We start from the raw sequence: 16302 nt of genomic DNA, 5'->3' as shown, positions 1-16302 counted from the left end.
TACTCCATACTTCAGTTGTGATTGGTATGATTCCTCTTCATTCACTACTACGAATTGATGGTGGTCTGATTACACCATTTTGGAGGGTATCACATCCGTAGTTTGTTTATTAAGCATGCAGAGGAAACACCCAATAGAGCATTACAAAAATTTTACCTAGAGGTCATGAACGCATGAATGAACTTTTCAGTGCTAGAAACATGGCTTTCTAAGGAAAGATTGCTATTAAATAGCACACCTAGGTTCCTAACTGATGACGAAGAATTGACAGAGCAGCCTTCGGTTCTTAAACAGTGTTCTAGGGTATTACATGTGGAGGTTTTATGAGGTTTTGGCTCCAGAGGTGGACATTCAGAGCCGTGAGGTGTTCCAGTGTCACGTTCAGTTTTTTCATGGTTGGGGTCCAGATTCTGTGTCAGGGGGATGTGCTCATGAACCGCGAATACATCAAAAACAGATACATGTGAACAGATTGATTGATAAGTACTCTCTGTACTGCTCATTTAAAATAAGTCATGTGACCATCAAAAATATACAGCATTCATTTTCCCTATAAAAGCAATGCAGGAGTGTTTGATATGAACCTGTAGGTCATGAGGAACAGGCTCTGCTGTGACTTTTAATAGACTTTGTGGCGTGAAAGTGAAACAAATCTATTAGCAGATGAGCTTCTGATTAAGTTGTGCCTGATGTTAACGTGATGTATAAAGTTACATATGTACAGAATAGAATAAATGATCATGAGACTCAGCTCAGTGTTTTAAAATTGTCATTTGTTGATTAGATTAGTTGTTTTGTGAATTATATATTTTTAAATTATATTTTATTACTGAATTATACATATATATGCTCATCTATTTCTCTCTCTCTCTCTCTCTCTCTCTGTGCAGCGTCTCGTTTCTCGCTCCGTGTGCCGCGTGAGTCTGGATCCAGTGAACAGGCGTCTGCAGAAATCAGTCACATGGCTGCAGGTGGAAACTTATTAACACACACACACACACACACACACACACTTATGCATACTCGCTCGCTCAGAAAAGTGCTGCTGATTATAGGCCTTATTAAAGCTCCATTAGTCTCCGGACAATAATCAAGAGAGATATGGACAAAAATAAAAAATATGATTTCTTTTTTTATCTGAATGTGTGTCTCACTCACTGAAGTTATTAATAACATCTTAAGAGTGAAAAGTTGTATATACTTCAGGATTTAAGGTAAGACATTTTTTCATGCACTGCTCAAATTTAGTCTATTCCACTTCCATAACACGTCTTCTTTCAGAAAAAGAAAAAATCTTCAGTAATACACTTTTAAATATTTGTTTTATTGCACTTTATTTACTTGCATCTATAATTTTTTAACTCTAGTGCACATCTTTAAAAGTTTTTTTTTTCACTTCACACCACACCACAGCTTACAGTTTTATTCCTCTCTATAAAATATTAAATGAAGTGTTTGTTTTTATACCTAAAATGTTATTCCTTCCTTTTGTGAATTAGGAGCGATAAAAACAGAAATAAAAAATCCTAAAACTCTAAAATGGCAATGAAATCCAGTGAGAATTTTGGACCTCACTTTATCCCATGTTCAGGAAAGTGTATGCAAATGAGTGCATCTTTATTTAGATAACACTTAATTTGCACATTTAAACAACATATCCGAAAATTTGTAATACAAATCAATTGTCTTAATGTACGTTGATTAATTAGTATGACGATATCTAGATTATGCTGCTTGTTTTTTTTCTGCATGTCTTGAACTATTATTCTAAAGTGATTTATTGTTTTTCATATTGCATGTATTCTAAGTATGTGAACAAGTGAATATTTTCAAGGTTTCATCAGACTGTAAAACCAATGTAAAATCTCACAGTAAAATCTCTTCAGGCTCAGTTGCTCATGTGTATATGTTTGATCAGACACTTGATCCAGTCAGAAACCAGCACATTTACTATGTGAATTAGTATTATATTGCATGGCTCTCTGGAATACTTTTGTATATAATGACACTAAATGACACTATGATTGTTGACCCAGGCTGTGGATTGATTTATGTCATAAGTATCTGTGTAATAAGCAGGTAAATGTACATCATGCAGCTACACATGAGGGTTTATTTTGTGATAATGAGCTTTGAAGCTCATGCATTAGAACTGCTCATTCACACAGCTCTTCACACATTACATGACATTTATTTTACTCTTGTTCCTGTCGCGTGAGATGTTTTTTCTTGGCTATTCTTGTTCATTCGGTCTTTCTCTACCTGCTCTTTCTTTTTCTATGTTTCCATTGTTGTAATCATATTTTTCAGCAGTGAGTAAATGCATGTAGCCGCGATGGTTTCTAGGATATCAAGAGAAAGGAGATGGAGAGATACTGAGAGAGAAAGAAATGAGCTTCACTGCATTCAGATACTTCTGACAGTCATCATCTCACATGATCACAGCATATGTCAATAAGTTACACATACAGTAGTATGTGAATAAGTAACACTTAATTGTCAATAAGTAACACATAATTTATAATATCTTGTTTATTTTAATATAGTTATTTTCAATATATTTTTAGATATTTTAATATTATATTTGGATATTTTCATTAAATTTTTTGTTTACATAAAATATTTTAGAAATACAATTTTATAGATTAAATGTCATTTTAAAAATGTATTTAATTATACTTTAATTTAATTGTATATATATATATATATATATATATATATATAATCTGATATTTTGTATCAATTTTATTACATATTTTATTATGTCAATGTATTTAAATATTTATTTAAATATTTATAATATAAATTGTTACATTACATACTGTAAAAAACAATATATATTGTATTTACTCTAATGTTTATATGTAAAATGTGATATAAAATAACATATTTTATATATAATATAAAATAAGTGAGATATTATGAAATATGCAATATGGCTGTGGTCAGAATATTTATAGAAGATGTGTGTCAGATTACTGTATTGTGGTTTTTAAGGTTCAAATTAGAGTGCATTCAAGCAGTTAATTACAAACCAGACTGATGAAATAATGGTGTTTAAGAATTCATCCAGACATTATATTAGTATTAATCTACAAGTTGCTTTCCTGTCCTGTCTACCTGTCCTCCAGATGTTTGCATCTCTCACAGTTTTTCCTGCTTTAGCTGGACTCTCCTGAGCTTCCAGAAGTCTATCCGGTGTTTTATCCTCATTATATTACAGTGATGGCATCAGATTGTACTTTTTACATATTTTAAATGTGCTTTAGATGGTTTCTAACTGGATCAAGTGTCTGATCAAACATAGACACTTTTGGAGCTGTGGTGTGCCAACATTGCTTTATTTTGCTTGGAATAATGTTAAATGTAAAACTACCATACGTTATAGTGCCATCATCCATATGTTCAAACCTTAAGTGAATGCAAACAGATTTTCTATAAAATACAGTAGCACCTTTTTTGCACAAATCATTACAGCACGTGTCACGTGCGCTCTGTATGTTGCATTAGATCAAACATTGACATAGTATCTCATGCACATCAGTTGCAATCATTCACCTGTTGATCGGTGATGTTAGGCGAACGGCTCGGTCGCGCGCAGATGTAGGTGGCGGCGTGCTGACGTCATCAGGGTTTAAAAGCGCCGCTCGGGTCCGCAGGCGCCAGTCAGTCTCTCCTCTCTCGCGCTCCTCGTGTATTAAACCAGATCCAGGACTCATGTCCAGCAATCCAGACTGGGGTTAAGGATTCAACTGAAGAAGAACACGCACGCGGTCAGCTGAAGAAACTCTCTTCGTCTCTTGTTTTCCTCCATGTGAAGGAAAAGGTACGACAATCGATTGCTTTTTTCGATTATGATGAGATTCTGCATTTGAATTGCATGTTTTGAGAGCTTGTGCGCAATAAATAAATAAATAAATAAAAATGCGTTATTTGGTCATTTTTCCCATAAGCAAAGCTGGTTTCAGCACCATGGAGAGCGTGATGCACAAACAACGCATTCAACATTTTTCTACTTTTTTAATTTTTTATATAAGTTTGCATTTTCATTTAATGCCTCATTTGAAGTACGATTGTCCACTATTTCTATTCGAATCTTGCTCTTTAAGTGTGATCTTTTAAAAGAATTTTATGCACAAAGGCTTTATAGTTAAGTGTGTTAAAGCGAGATCCCCAGAATCATCATTTAAAGCGACATTGATTAGCAATAGTCAAATCCCTTGAAGATGAATTCCTGCTTAACACTCCTGTGAACCAAATATTGATTTCAAATTTCTCTTAACATGGTTTTACTTTGTTATTTAAGCATGAAGTCCCATGAAGAGATTCACATCTACCCATATAGTGGCTTTTTGATAAGAAAAAGTAGGAGAGCAACTGCACAATTTTTGCAGATTGCAATACTGAAGAGTTTTGAAATTTTAAAAAGATGTTTTTGCACAAACTAATGTTGTAATTGCTTCTTTTGTGAGTGAAAGCGAAACTCTGAGATTCGCCATTAAGAGCGTCTAATGATTTTCAGCCATCACATACCCTAGAGATGAATTTGTGTTCGTTTAGCCAACATAATTGTGATTTAAAACAATGTTATATAAAAAAAATAAAAAAAATAAAATAAAAATAAAACCATGACATAATATGGTTTTACCTGTTATTTTTTTGTTTAGCAAATGAGCCATTTTTACCGATTGTATACTTAACTAAGAGTTTACTACTTTTAAAATAGATGTATAGGCTCAAAAAGCATGGTTTAATCCGCCGTGTTCTTTTCAAACCAACATTTTGCGATTCAGTACTACGGACAGCTCCAATTGACTTTCAATGGCCAACTACCAACGAGACTTGCAATGCAATGCAATCGCCATTATATTTTTTCAGTTTCGTTCAGCAAATTATTATTATTATTATTTTGCTGATAACATACTTAAACAAGGTTTTGCTGATTTTAAAAGATTTTTTTAAATTCAATCTTGTTCTTCACAAAAAGCAACAGTTTTTTGATTCAGCACCATGGACAGCTCCAATTGCCTTTCATTGACCAAATAGATTTCTTCATGCAAATCATACAATAAAACTTCTTAACATGGTTTTATGAGTTAATTCGAGTGCAATATCCATCCAAAAGACTTCTGTCGTCTTTTTCGATTGCGCAGTCTTCCAGCTTAAACGCGAACTTCAAATTTGAACATTTAAAAAACGAATGTTCTGTGATTATTTTCTTCATGCAAATTATATAATCAAACTCACTATTTTGAATGTTAAAAGTCTCTACATGTCATTTACAGATTTGTTTAGTTTGTTTTACTGATCTGACATCATTGTTTTGTATCTAGGCTGAGCGATGAACGAGAGCGCAGCGCTCAATGAGAGTGGCGTGGGTTCGCCACAGTCCTCGTGGCTGGAAGCCGAAGCCTTTGATGCCAACCGGACTCTGGCTCTCTCATCAGCAGCCCTCAAGTTCCACGTCAACCCGTGGGACATCATGCTGTGCCTTTCTGGGACGGTGATCGCCTGTGAGAATGCCATTGTGGTGGCCATCATCTTCTACACACCGACGCTTCGCAACCCTATGTTCATCCTGATTGGCAGCCTGGCCACCGCTGACCTGCTGGCTGGCATGGGATTAATCCTGAACTTCGCTTTCCAGTATCTGGTCTCATCTGAGACCATCAGCCTTATTACAGTCGGATTCCTGGTGGCGTCCTTCACAGCGTCCATCAGTAGCTTGCTAGCTATTACGGTCGACCGCTACCTGTCGCTCTACAATGCCTTGACGTACTTCTCAGAAAAGACGCTGCATTATGTGCATCTGATGCTGGTGGGAACATGGGGTGCGTCGCTGGGATTGGGACTACTGCCCATTTTGGGCTGGAACTGCTTGGAAGATGCATCCACCTGCAGCATCGTGCGTCCGCTCAATCGCACCAACCTCACCGTCCTCGCTACATCGTTTTTCATCATCTTCGCCCTCATGCTCAGCCTATACTTCAAGATCTGCAAAATAGTGTGTCACCACGCACATCAGATCGCTCTGCAGCAGCACTTCTTCACCACCTCGCACTACATGGCCACGAAGAAGGGCGTCTCCACGCTCGCCATCATCTTGGGCACGTTCGGTGCCAGCTGGCTGCCCTTCGCCATTTACTGTCTGGTCGGGGAGCGCAAGTATCCGTCGGTGTACACATACGCCACGCTACTTCCTGCTACCTACAACTCCATGATCAACCCCATCATCTACGCCTACCGCAACACTGAGATCCAGCGCTCCATATACATGCTCTTCTGTGGCTGCTTTCAGACCAAGGGCTCGTACCGATCCAGATCACCCAGCGAGGTTTAGATCCTTTGTGCTTTTTTTTTTTACCTCTATAAAGCCTGAAATATGCAACAATAGTCTAGTTTTTGGAAATGGAACAGTTTATTGGACAATAGTGTTTTTTGGTCACGGGTTCAAATCCCGGACGAGCCCCCAATTGGTAAAGATGTGGCTATATATAATGGCTCATATAGTGAGAATGTACGGGGAAAATAAAAATTTCTTAGGTGTAATGTAAACAATGGAGATCTTTATAACTGTACAACAGACAACTATCATAAAGTTATATAAATATCAGTGGTCACTCTATATCTCCAATAATATTAGTAAACATATAATTCAATGCAATCTAATGCTGATTGAGAGATGACGAAATAAACGCTCCTCGGAAGATGTGAGATGTTTTGGAGGCTTCCTCCACTGAGGAACAGTGAAAGTTAAACTTCTGGAAACAAACGCTCCTCAGAAGATCCTGAGGATCAGATTTGAGACTCTAAAACATGATTGATGGAGAATCAAGTAAAGCTGAGTTGCTTCAGTCCAGTAAGAATTCATCTTGAAACATGACTACAGTTACTCAGAAGTAATAAAAATCAGCCAAGGTTTGACTGCAGAAAGAAACACCAGCCGAAGCTGGACATTTTTACAATTACACTAAAAGAGCTTTTACTGGACGAAAAACTCTAAACTATCAATCAGACAACAGAAGGCATTGTGTTTTGCTCATGGTGGTCACAAGCTTGCGTATCAGTAAGGCTTTATAGGGTTAAAATCTTGTTCATGTCGCCTGTACTTGCAGAACTATGAATATGGCGCTCAAAGTGTGTTGCGCATTTGCACTTTAATGAGACCAGGGAGTCTCGACACGCTGTGAACAAGCAACAACTCGTATCAAGAATGTATATTTATATTATTTATAAGTGACATGTGGCACTTTACTGTACAAATTTAGATGCCAAAGCAGTATTGTGTAGGCCTACGTGTTTGACAATTTACTCAACTCATGTGATGGGTTTTATATTTTGTAAAGTTGTTCATGACTGTATATTTTATACAAAACAATGAACAAAAAATAAAAAATGAAAACCTCAAGTAAAATGAAGTTTCATTGCTGAAAGTGTGTTTGTAAGCTTGAGTGTGTATGAGGAAATGAAGGAATAATTCAAAAGCCGAAACTGTTGAGATTGAAACTATGGTTGCTTTGATGTCATCTGTTTAAAGGAACAGTACACTAGAAATTGATCCTTTGAATTGAATGGGTGCCGTCAGAATGAGAGTCCAAACAGCTGATAAGAACATCACAATAATCCACTCCAGTACATCAGTTAACATCTGCAGAAGCTAAAATAAATAAATCCATCAAGATGTTTTTAACTTTAAACCATCGCTTTCGGCCAAAATAGTCCTCCATCCATAAAATTGCATCCTTCAGTGTAAAAAAGTGCATCTCTCACATCAAAATCCAGGCATATATTAGTTTAGAGCTGTTTTGATCTGTGCAGATTTCTCTCCTGATTCAGACCAGAACACTTTTTCACTGGAGGAAGCATTATTATGGATTATGGAGTATGCATAATAGTTAAAAACATCTTGATGGATTTATTTATTTTAGCTTCTCAAGGCATTTACTGATGGACTGGAGTGCTGTGGATTATTGTGATGTCTTTATCAGCTGTTTGAACTCTCATTCTGACGGCACCCATTCACTGCAGAGCATCCATTGATGAGACACTGATGCAATGCTACGTTTCTACAAACCTGATGAAGACACAAACACATCTACATCTTAGATGGCCAGAGAGTGAGCATAATTTCAGCAAATGGTGAACTGCTGCTTTAATTAAAATGCTAGATTGAAAGTATATTTCCATTTTTCCTCAACAACTATTGCTTTTATTGACGAACATGCAGTTTTTCAAAAGAATAGAATCACAAAATCAATTGTGGTTCTTTACTATACATATACTGGCACTCCCAGTGTTTTTTTTAAATAATCTAGTTAATATATACATATATGTATTAGGGTCCTATGGAAATTGTGTTGGATAGTGAAGGTCTTTTTAGTAATAAAAGTTGAGAACCACTATTTAAATATAATTATTCAGAGCAGTGAAATAATGCCCAAAATCTGTAGAAATGTTTTAAATTGACCAAGTTTTATTCATTCGAAGACACTGAGAATCTCTTGGTTTGTGTCGTCACTGTCACTCTGAGCAGCTGCTGTTTCTGATTAATGAAACTCATATGACAGTCATGAATTTTTCCTTCTTCAGCACTAATTAAGTTGAAGAGTGGACGTCTGTGCTCATACAGATTCATTCATTCAGTTCTATCATCAGTGAAGCAGGTGGACCAGAAACATCCCGGGAACATCTCAGCACTGCTGATTACGTACATCCTTCCTTCAGGTTTTTATGGTGCCTCTAAGTTCACTGTATCAGACTAATGGATTTACAAGTGCTCTAGCCATGCTGCATTGCTGGGTCAATTTGCTCCACATTAAATTGATTCAAAGCTAGTTCTGCCGTTTGGTGAATTGGTCTGCTTTTCCCTCAAATTTAGGGTCATGAATGTGCATGCAAGTTTATAGATGTGTTTCGGAAAGGCGGTAAACATTTTTTAACTTTCGACCCCTATTGTTTTCCATGTTAATTTTCTAGAATCAACGCTAAAAAGCAGAAAACCTTTATTGTATCTTGTCAAATATGAAATACATGCGAACTTACAATATGTTAGTATTGAAAATGAGACTCATCTTCTGAACCCAATATTGCAAATATTTCATAATTATAGTAGCTTTTTTTTAGTGTTCAGTTCTTATTTGAAGGCTCTTTAAAAATGTGAAAAAGATGTTATTTTAATACTTCAGTGTGTTTTTGTGTTATGTCATGACTTCGTTGCCCACAGGTCATGTGACTTTCAGAGCTCAGATGATTGGCTCAAAAAAAGATTGTGTCCAGGTTTCAGAGAGGTTAGAAAAAGGCCTTAAGTGCACTAAATTAATGCACTGAAAGATCCAGTTATGACATTTTTATTAAAAATCACCGGGTCAAACAACAACAACAAAATGGCTAAACGTTAAATGCACAAAAAGATTTAGATGAAAAATGACTAAGGCAAACAAATAAAATAAAATAAAATAAAATAAAATAAAATAAACACCAGTGGAGATTTTGTTTAAAATATACCAGGTAAAAAAATGATAAAATAAATAATAAAAGTACAAAATGTTTCTTCTGTGATTTATTTCTGAGTGAAACTTGATATTGATGAGACTTGATATTCTCCTGTTAAATTTCTCCTGGTAGATTTACTTTAATGTTATTTGCCATTTCTTTGTAAATATTTGTGTATTGAGTGAAAATGGTTTCAAAGTGAATCCTCTTCAGTTTTTCTCCTGATATCCTGATGGCAAGTCGATTCAGATGTCATTTTGACTCTCTCTCCCTTGCGCTGACATTAATAGACAGTCATTGCCACAAAACAGACTATATTTAAACATGCAGTTTTTGAATCATAATTTGTCTAGTCATGGAAAATTACATGATGGTCTTGTAAAAAAGGCTTTTTGTGATCTTTGTGCTTGAAATAGATGCTGAGCTTTTGGTCTGTGTTGTGTTTTTGATTAAAATCTTAAAGCAGAGCCTCTGTTAGGGTCCTGACTGATGCGAGTGTGTGTTATCTGTCTGTGTTTGAGCAGACGCTCACTTGCTCTGAGTCACAGTGTTATTCTGATGGATGTGGGTGCAGCAGACGGGCTTCATCACCGTCTGTGGGATGTGGGTGTCTGCTGGCCGCTCGATGACGTGCCGTCCTCAAGAGTTTGGAGCTGGATGGAGTAAGTGAACGAGGTGCTCTCTCATGCTCCTGTTGGTCAGACAGGAGGTCATGGGTTCGATTCCCAGGGAATGCATCAACCACTAAACCTTCAATTCAGTGCAAGTGTCTTTGGATAGAAGCATGTACAAAATGCACCAGTGTAAATGTAATGTCATATGCACAGATAAACAAAACTTGTAAACAAATAAACAAACAAAAACTGATATATATATATATATGATAAAGAAATTAATGTTTTTTAAATATAATTTTAATAAGATTTTTGAAAAGATTTCAATTTATTTGGAGGTGAAATAAGACCTGAATATGTTCTGAATAAGATTTACCCTTTTAAATAGTTTTATACAATCATACATAATAAATAGTTAAAAATGTATACACTTGTAACTTTTCTGCTTTTTAAAAACATTTATTAAATTATATATATATATATACATATATATTATACATAGGTAATGATATACATATATATATATATATATATTCTGAAAATAAAAAGGGTATCAAATACACATATGTGACCCTGGAGCACAAAACCAGTCAATAAGTCAATTTTTTTAATTTATTTTTTTATTGAGATTAATACATCATCTGAATAAATAATATTACCATTAATGCATTATTTGAAAATCTGGAATCTGAGGGTGCGAAAAAAAATAAAAAATAAAAATAAAAAAAAATTATATATATATATTTTCATGGAACGTGATCCTAATGATTTTTGACATAAAAGAAAAATGTATAATTTTGTCCCCTATAATTTATTATTGATTATTGCTTCAAATATAACCGTGCTTCTTTTGTTTCTTTTTTCAGTCCACAGAATTAACAAAACAAACATTTGAGCGCAGAAAGTGTGCGTGACGTCACCGAGGCCCGAGTGTGCGCGTGACGTGACGACGGCAGTCTGTCTTTAGGGGCAGATGTTGTTTAATGGTGTTTTATTGACCTCTAAGAGTGGCATCATCTGTGATCTGGACTTCAGGCTACGGTTGGTTTAAGATCTCAAAAAGTGAGAATCAGCAACACAGACATTTATGATCGCCTTTATCCTGAGCTCACTCTATTCTGATGCTCGGGTGGCCATGTTTTATTCATGTGAGCCCACACAAAACATCTGAGACTAAAGCGGCTCGAGTCATCTTAGCAACACACCCACTGAACGACACTAACCTTCATCACCACCGCCACCATCATCATCTTCATCATTAACAGCGTCTTCCCTCCTCTTCACTAACATGTACAATGAGATGTGTGTTAAACATTTAAGTGTTTTCAATCATCCAGCAAATTAGTTTAATTTGCATTCAGGGGGAAAAATGCAAACAGTTGTACAAACATCTTGGTAAAATTATGTGCATTTCTAACTACATATAAACACTCACACACATTTATTTACAGGCCATGTTTAATTTCCAGGAAAAAACTCAGAACCCAACACACACACACACACACTCACATAGACTCACACACACAAACTTACACTCTCTTACACACACACGTGTTTGTTCTTGTGTAAAGTGTGTTCATCCCATAGGTGTAATGGTTTTTATACTGTACAAACTGTATATTCTATGGCCCTACACCTAACCCTAACCCTCACAGGAAACTTTGTGCATTTATACTTACTCAAAAAAACTCATTCTGTATGATTTATAAGCGTTTTGAAAAATGGGGACATGGGTTATGTCCTCATAAGTCACCCTCTCCTTGTAATACCTGTGTCATACCCATGTCATTATACACACACACACACACACACACACACACACACACAAACTCTGTACTAGGTGAAAGTGCAGACTGTAGTAAATACTTCAGTCTCTGTGCACCTGCAGCTCTGCGCTTGTAATAAACGCATAAATGAGTGACGTTTTCTGCACACGCCTTATATTTTTGGACTCAGTATTAAAGGGCTCATGAACTGAGAAACAACAATTACCTTGATCTTTTGACATAAGAGGTCATTAAACAAACAAAAAAAAAATGCTTTTGTAAAAACATTGTGACCACCCTACATATAGTTTGGGACACAAATTAAATTATTTATATACATTTCATTTTTATTTTTACACATTCCTTTCTATTTACATGTGTATATATAAGTTTTATTTTAATTACTTAAATATATGATGAGTTTGCACTGTGTAGTTCAGCTGCATTTGAACTCTGGGTGACAGTTGAGAGAGTAGAGTTACCATGACGATTGCAGCGCATCCTCAGACAACAAAGAGGACCGTTAAGGAAACAACTAATTCTTGTCTCTCTCTCTCATTTAATGTCAAGTTGATTACTGCTTACAGTCTTCCCGACTGCCCGGGACCTGTAACAACATAAAACTTGGTCGTTAAGGCCCGTTCACACCAACCACGATAACTATAAAGATAACGATAAAGATATAGTTCTAAAAACCGTTTAACCCCGCCCACCGTCTCCACCCCGCTGCCTGTTTAGCCCCGCCCACCGACTCAAGACTGCTGTCTGTTTAGACCCGCCCACTGATTATAGCCACTACCAGTTTAGCCCCGCCCACTACTCACGCATGTAGTGTTTAGAAAGAAGTGAATGCACAGCTCTGTGCAGAAACCAAACTATAAAGATGTTCTAAGACAACAAGAGCTTTGCAGAGCCATGTGGAAACACATCACCTTCTGATGCTAACGTTAGGAATGAGTGAATTAACTTTCTTTTTTTTAATTAAGATCTAGACTGTGTCAATAAGTGTGTCAATAAGAACTCTGTCCTTCGTTCACTTCATTTTTACTGCGGATTAATTTACAAACAAAAAGACTGAAACCAAAAGGTGATGCTGTGTATGGGCTGTATGGGATCCGACAGTAATGTCACAACATAAGTGTGAGTAACTGATTTTATTACCTAATCACAATTGGTTTGTCTGTTAAACTGATCGTTTGACATTCACTGAGTATGTATGCGTTTTTAACCAAAATCACAGCTCCATCCATCTATGATTACATCTAAATTATAATGTTTTTTTTGTATAAAAAAAAATCTTGATAACATTATAAGTGAAAGTAGTTTGACCAATTGCGTGCATGGACTGTTCATAATTGACCAATCGTTGCGTGCGAGAAGGCGGGATCTACAGAGAACGGCTGAAAACACGCCTACATTCAATTATGTTTTTTTTTTTTTTTATTAATTTTGACTAATTAGTCCGGTGAAAACAGGATGTATGGTCACCATCAAAGTAACTGAAAATTGAGTTAAATAAGGTCTTTGCAGTAAGTGTGTGTCGGTCTGAGACAACAGTTGCTTCCTCTTGTTTGTCTCTTCTTTTGTGATTTTTAATTCAGATTACTTTCTATTTCCATGCGTTGTTCTCAGGGATTGATTGTTGATGCTGTAGCGCCATCTGAAGGTCACAGCAGCGTATTACAGTTAGGGTTTGGCCTCTGATTGACAGACGTTCAAACCTCACCTTTAGTTTGAATGTGAAACACTGTTGTACTTGCATCTAATATATTTAGGATTTAGTTTGATATATGCAAAACGAACTTTTTAATAATAATAATAATGTGTTAAATGTTTTGAGAATTTTTTTTTTTTATATAAAAATTGCCAAATGATCTCTAATTAATAATTGCACATGGTCTAATTTCACCCGAAAATTAAAATAATTAAAATAAAAAATGACAATGATATAAACTGATGAATTATGTATCAGTGCTTTTAGAACATTGTGTTTTTATCACTTTTTTTTTTTTTCGTTTTTAGGTGTTTATGTTTATGTATAATTTAATATCATTTATGCAATGTTTTTAAAATTACCTGAAAATCTCAGAATTCTCAGAAAAAAAATGAAATGTCAAAAAACTTCTTAAAACAAAATAAAATAATTCCACTGAATTTATGACTTGTGGATATTTTAGTTCTTTTTAAAATCACTAAATCAATATTTTTGATGTTTGACATCAATCTCGTTTTCTGTCAGCATTGCAGGAAAATCAACAACTTCACATTATTTCCTGCGATTATGACTCTTGTGTATATTTATGCCTTCATTTTACATTTAAAAGTCAACTATTTCTGTTTCCATTACCAAATGAATAGATGACCCCATAATTCATTCTCCTGTCAGAACCTTGAACATTAGTTTTTATTAATTCAAGCAAACTGTTACAGTAAACAGTTACATACGTTACACGGTATACAGTATTTTAAATCATGTTTAATCTTTCTTCCGGAATCTCTTTTTTTCCGTTTGGAACACAGAAACAGCGAACGCTGGAGAAATGCAGGCAAAAGTAGTAACAGCACAATACATTCAACTCATCAACAGTTATACAAACCATAAGGCCTAAGAAAGAGAAACCAGACGTCGGCTTTCATCTCTCGTTCTCTCACAAAGTCTGCTTTGAAATATGACTAGGTCTGGTCTCACCTTTTGGCAAACAATTATTACAATTTTATTTTGTTCATAAATTGAGAAATGCCATGAATTACAATTCATAGACCTCAGAAAGAAAAAGGCTACAATGTTTTACAAAGTTTTTTGTTTGACCTTTATGGGAAGGTGTGGATGAATCTTAATGAAAACACGTCACATTTCACCTCTAAATCAAAGAAATAATTCAGAAAAAAATGTCAAAGAAAAAGAGCAAATTAAGCCCAATTTATGTTCATATCTAAAAAATATTTATTATTCTGGAGGAAAAATACATTTTAAATATTTTAATAATTATTTTTTTAATATTTAAATAATATTTATAGATTATACGGTATGTATTTGTGTGTGTTTATATATTATATAATATTTGTATATATTTTAATTAAATTTATTTCAACACATTTTTCCTCCAAATTAATAAATATACAAATAATACACACACACACACACATGTATGTATATGCACAACAAAATGCAAGATCACAATGCAAAAAAATTTAATAATAAAAATGCATTTTCTTAATGGGAAATTATTATTATTATTTTTTTACATTTCTTAAATTTTATATTGTGAGGTGAAATATTACCTGGACAAGAGATTAAATCGTGTATTTTAAGTCGTCTTGACGAGTTACCAAAAACATTCCTTCATTTTTTTCCTTTGACTTTGTCCATCACAAGCACAAAACATCACATCTCTGAAATGGAAGAAGGGTTTAGATGATATAAAAGTATAATAATCATCCGTCACTTTCTGATATGATGCAGTGAGACGTTCCTGTCGTGACCAGAAGAGGCCGCTGTCGCTCAACTATAACATCTATAACAACAAACCAAGCGCTTTCGATGTTCCTAAAGAGAGATAAACTCAAATTAAAGAAATATGACAGATAGAAAAAACCCTAACATGGTTATTTTCATTCATCAATTGCACAACAAGTGGTTAAAAAACATTAAAGCAAAGCATTCTGGGAATATGGAATCCAGTCGTGTGCAGTCCTGATGTTTCCTGAATTAGACTGCGACTGATCGGAGACTGTTCGTGGGAAAACTCTCATTGGGAAGAATGTTAGCTGAGGTTTGATAAACTCTCGATCCCGTGGCGTTCGTCTCTCTCTCATTCCATCCAGTCGACCTCGTCGAACTCGTCCTCGTCCTCGGAGTCGCTGTACTCCACAGCGATGCGGCGCGACAGGATGGTGGCCACGTCGTTCCCCACACGCTTGTGTTTGGCCTCTTGTTCCCGCTGCTCCTCCACCTTCCTCAGCTGGATCCCTGACACACAGAGGTCCAGCTCGTTATGCTCACGTTTGCATTTATGTATTTTATAGACATTGCATTTAAGGTGCACTTTTACATTTCATCAGTTTTTGCTTTCCCTGGGAATCAAACTCATGACTTAAGCGTTGCAAGCGCAGTGATTTACCATTTATATAAGCTGCCTGTTCCAAAAAATCGCAATCTGAATATATTTTATTGACTGAAATTTTGCATTATATATTTTTAATTATACTCATTTAATATTTTCATTTAACATATTCATAATATTGTTTTTTACACATCAATTTGTTACATATTGAAATTATAATGTTTTATTAATTATTCTAATTGCATTCATTTATTACTTCTGTTTATTTATTGCATTAGTCATTTCTATTAATTGCATATGTTTTTTATTATATTAATTCATTAATTACATTTGTTTTATTCACAATTTTTATTAATCTTTTTACGC

General features: G+C 35.1%; 2 protein-coding genes across 4 annotated transcripts in view; one reads left to right on the top strand and one right to left on the bottom strand.

Annotated features, from left to right (window-relative positions):
* Positions 1 to 3688: 3688 nt before the first annotated feature.
* On the top strand, positions 3689 to 6640 carry LOC132107178 (G-protein coupled receptor 6-like). The gene is made up of 2 exons (XM_059513419.1): positions 3689 to 3826; positions 5334 to 6640. The coding sequence occupies exon 2, from the start codon at positions 5342 to 5344 to the stop codon at positions 6338 to 6340; it is 999 nt and encodes a 332-aa protein (XP_059369402.1). The 5' UTR covers positions 3689 to 3826; positions 5334 to 5341; the 3' UTR covers positions 6341 to 6640.
* An 8333-nt stretch (positions 6641 to 14973) lies between these two features.
* wasf1 (WASP family member 1) overlaps positions 14974 to 16302 on the bottom strand; it is a 69247-nt gene continuing 67918 nt past the window's right edge. For all 3 annotated transcript variants that reach the window (XM_059512018.1, XM_059512019.1, XM_059512020.1), the window contains one exon: positions 14974 to 15842. In XM_059512018.1, the coding sequence (XP_059368001.1) occupies positions 15685 to 15842 (158 nt within the window). In that variant the 3' untranslated portion in view covers positions 14974 to 15684. The remainder of the gene's footprint in view (positions 15843 to 16302) is intronic.

This window comes from Carassius carassius, chromosome 27 (genome assembly GCF_963082965.1).
Source record: "Carassius carassius chromosome 27, fCarCar2.1, whole genome shotgun sequence".
NCBI classification, from domain to species: domain Eukaryota; kingdom Metazoa; phylum Chordata; class Actinopteri; order Cypriniformes; family Cyprinidae; genus Carassius; species Carassius carassius.
Note: the sequence above shows the minus strand (reverse complement) of the source record. Positions and strands in the feature narration are given on the sequence as shown.